The 2,896-nt window shown below is 66.3% G+C and overlaps 1 protein-coding gene across 1 annotated transcript in view; it reads left to right on the forward strand.

Moving 5' to 3' along the window:
* Positions 1 to 495: 495 nt before the first annotated feature.
* SND1 (staphylococcal nuclease and tudor domain containing 1) overlaps positions 496 to 2,896 on the forward strand; it is a gene marked incomplete at its 3' end in the record, with an annotated part of 49,683 nt that continues 47,282 nt past the window's right edge. The window contains exon 1 of the mRNA XM_027703559.1: positions 496 to 639. Coding sequence (XP_027559360.1) covers positions 496 to 639 — 144 coding nt within the window. The remainder of the gene's footprint in view (positions 640 to 2,896) is intronic.

Consider the following 2,896-nt stretch of genomic DNA (forward strand, 5'->3'; position numbering starts at 1 on the left):
TCCCCTCGGGGGCCAGCGCGGCCCCCCCGGCACTCCCTGCCTCGGCCGGTGCTGTGCCGGGAGGTGACACAGGGATTTCTTTCCCCACGGAGCGATGGGAGCACTGGGAAAGCCGAGCTGCGAGCCCTCGGTCCCCCTCGGGTCGTGCCGAGGGATCCCGGAGCGGGGCTGAGCCCGGTCTTGGTGCAGCGCGGGGACCAGGGATCAGCGGGAAGCAGCGAGGCCGGACCAGAGCCGGTGATTCCCAGAGGTCGCCCAAAGCTTCTCCACGTAGATGCACCTTCACCACCAATTCCCACAGGGAATTCCCGCAGCTCTGACACGCACCGACGCAGGTGTTGATGCACAGGAGAGCGGGAGTGCCCGGGCGGCGCAAGGAGGTACCTGTGGAGCCTCGATGGAACCTCGATGGAGCTGAACCGGATCGTCCTCGGAGCCGGGCGGGTGCCGAGTGCGGGTGTGGTGCGGGGCGGCTGCTGAGGGAGAGGGGCCGTGATGTCACGGGGCAGGAGGAAGAGGAGGATGGAGAGGAAGGGGCGGCCCGATGGTGACCGCGCCCAGCAGGCGCCTGACCGGGGGGCTCCGTCGGGGCTGGGGGGTGGTTCTGGGCCCCCCGGGCCGGGCACAGAGTCGGTCCCGGTGTGAGCGCCGGTATTTCAGCACCAGCGGCCGGTGGACAGCACGGCCCCGCCGCATCCCGGCGCCCCGGAGCGTCCCCGGGCATCCCCCGACGGAGCCCCCGGAGGGGGCTTCGCTCCCGCGTCTCTCCCGCAAAGCAAACAGGGACATATGGGGTTCAATCATAAATCCAGCTTCGCTTTTATTACATTGACTGAATTTATTTTGGGTGTTGAACAAATAGAAGGCGGCCCCCGGGGTGGTGGATGTGCCCCGGCGGGGACTCCCGGTGTTCCAGCCGAGGGACCGGCACAGATGGCCCCTTCTTGGGAGATTAAAAAAAAACAACAACGTTGTAAACCTTTCAAGTAAAATATTTGAAGAGCAAATATTAGCCAGCGAGGAGCCCATCACCGCGGCCCTCCGCGCCCGGCCCCGCGAGTCATCCAGCGTTATTAGCACCCCGGCCCCGGCCCCCGCGAGCCGCACAACTGCCCGCCTTTGGAAAATACCATATGCTCCGAATTACACATTAACCACAGCCCTGCGGGGCTCGGGCCCGGCCCCGGCCCCCGGGGAGCCTCCGAGCCGCCCCCTCGCCGCCTCCGGGGCGCCCCGGCTGTTCCCCACCCCGGGGCCGGGCTCGGGCTCCCGGCGGCGCCGGGACCGCCGGCATCCAGGGCCGGACCCCCCCCGCTCCGCCCCGGCCGCCCGAGCCCCCCCCGTGAACAGGGACGTGTCGGGGAGCCTCGCGGAGCCCCCCGGGCCGGGCGAGCCCCGCGCGTAACGCGGCGAGGGAGAGCGGGGCGCGGGGCTCCACACCGGCCGGGGGCGGGCCGGGGCTGCCGCTGCCCCGCAGCCCCCGGGCAGGGGCGGGGGGCGGCGCGGGGGGCTCCAGGCCGGCCCGGGAGCGGCGGGGCTTCCCCCGGGGCCGTGCGCGCTGGGATCGGGTGCGCCGGGCTCCGGAGCGCACGGCCCCGGCCGGCGCTTCCCGGCTCCCGGACCGCCCCGCCCGGGCCCCGGCGGCGGGAGGAGCCCCCGGAGCCGCCCGGAGCTCGGGGAGGGCCGGGGGAGCCCCGCGGGCCCGCGGAGAGGGGGGAACAGAGGGCACCGGGTGGTGCGTCCGCGGCGCGGCTCGGGCGCGGCGGCTGCGGCGGCCGCGGGGATCGGGGGAAGGAGCGGGGAAAGGAGCGGGAGAGACGAGAACGGGGAGAGGCGGGAAGGGGGAGAGGTGGAGACCTGGAGACGTGGAGAAGTGCAGGGGTGGATGGAGGGATGGAGAGATGCAGACATGGAGAGATGGAGAGACCGAGAGATGGAGAGACCGAGAGATGGAGAGATGATGAAATGGAGAGGTAAAGAGGTGGAGACGTGGAGAGGTGGAGAGGTGGAGACGTGGAGACGTGGAGAGATGGAGTCGTGAAGAGACAGGGAGGTGGAGAAGTGGGAAGAGGAGATATGGAGATGTGGAGGCACGGAGAGGTGGGTTTATGGAGACATGGAGAAGTGGAAAGATGGAGAAAAGGTGGAGTTGTGGAGAGCTGGAGAGGTGAAAAGACAGATGGAGAGATGGTGAAATGGAGAGGTGGAGATGTGGAGGCATGGAGAGACAGAGAGGAGGAGAGGGGGTGACAGATATGGAGATGTGGAGAGGTAGAGAGGAGGAGAGATGGAAAGGTGGAGAAGTGGAGGGATGGGGAAGTGGAAAGGTGGAGCCACGGAGATGTGGAGAGGAGGAGTGATGCAGAGATGAAGATATGGAGATAGATATGGAGAGGTGGAGAGATGTAGTCATGGAGACATGGAGATGGAAAGACAGAGATGGAGAGATAGTGAAGTGGAGAGATGGAGAGGTGGACACATGGAGAAATGGAGACAGAACTATGGACACACAGAGATGGGGACATGAAGATATGAAAATGTGGAGTGACAGAGAGGGGGAAAAATGGAGAGCTGGAGTCAGATTTGGAGACCTGGAGCGATGGAGACAGAGCTCTGGAGAGGTGGAGGGAAGCGCCAGGACCCACCTGCGTTCCGTGCTTCCATCCGCCTTCCCCCACTCCTCAGGGAAGAGCTTTGGCGGGAATTTTGTTGGTGGTGGGAGCGCTGGGGCTGGGACAGGGTGGGCACAGCAGGAGAGGGTCAGGCAGGGCCTGGCAGAGCTCACAGTTGTTAGGAGTGACAGCAGCACTGCTTGGGAATGGGACATGGAGGGAACAGGGACATGGAGGGAACAGGGACATGGAGGGAACAGGAACAGGGACATGGAGGGAACAGG

This window comes from Neopelma chrysocephalum, unplaced genomic scaffold (genome assembly GCF_003984885.1).
Source record: "Neopelma chrysocephalum unplaced genomic scaffold, ASM398488v2 Primary Assembly neopelma1_240, whole genome shotgun sequence".
Lineage (NCBI taxonomy): Eukaryota > Metazoa > Chordata > Aves > Passeriformes > Pipridae > Neopelma > Neopelma chrysocephalum.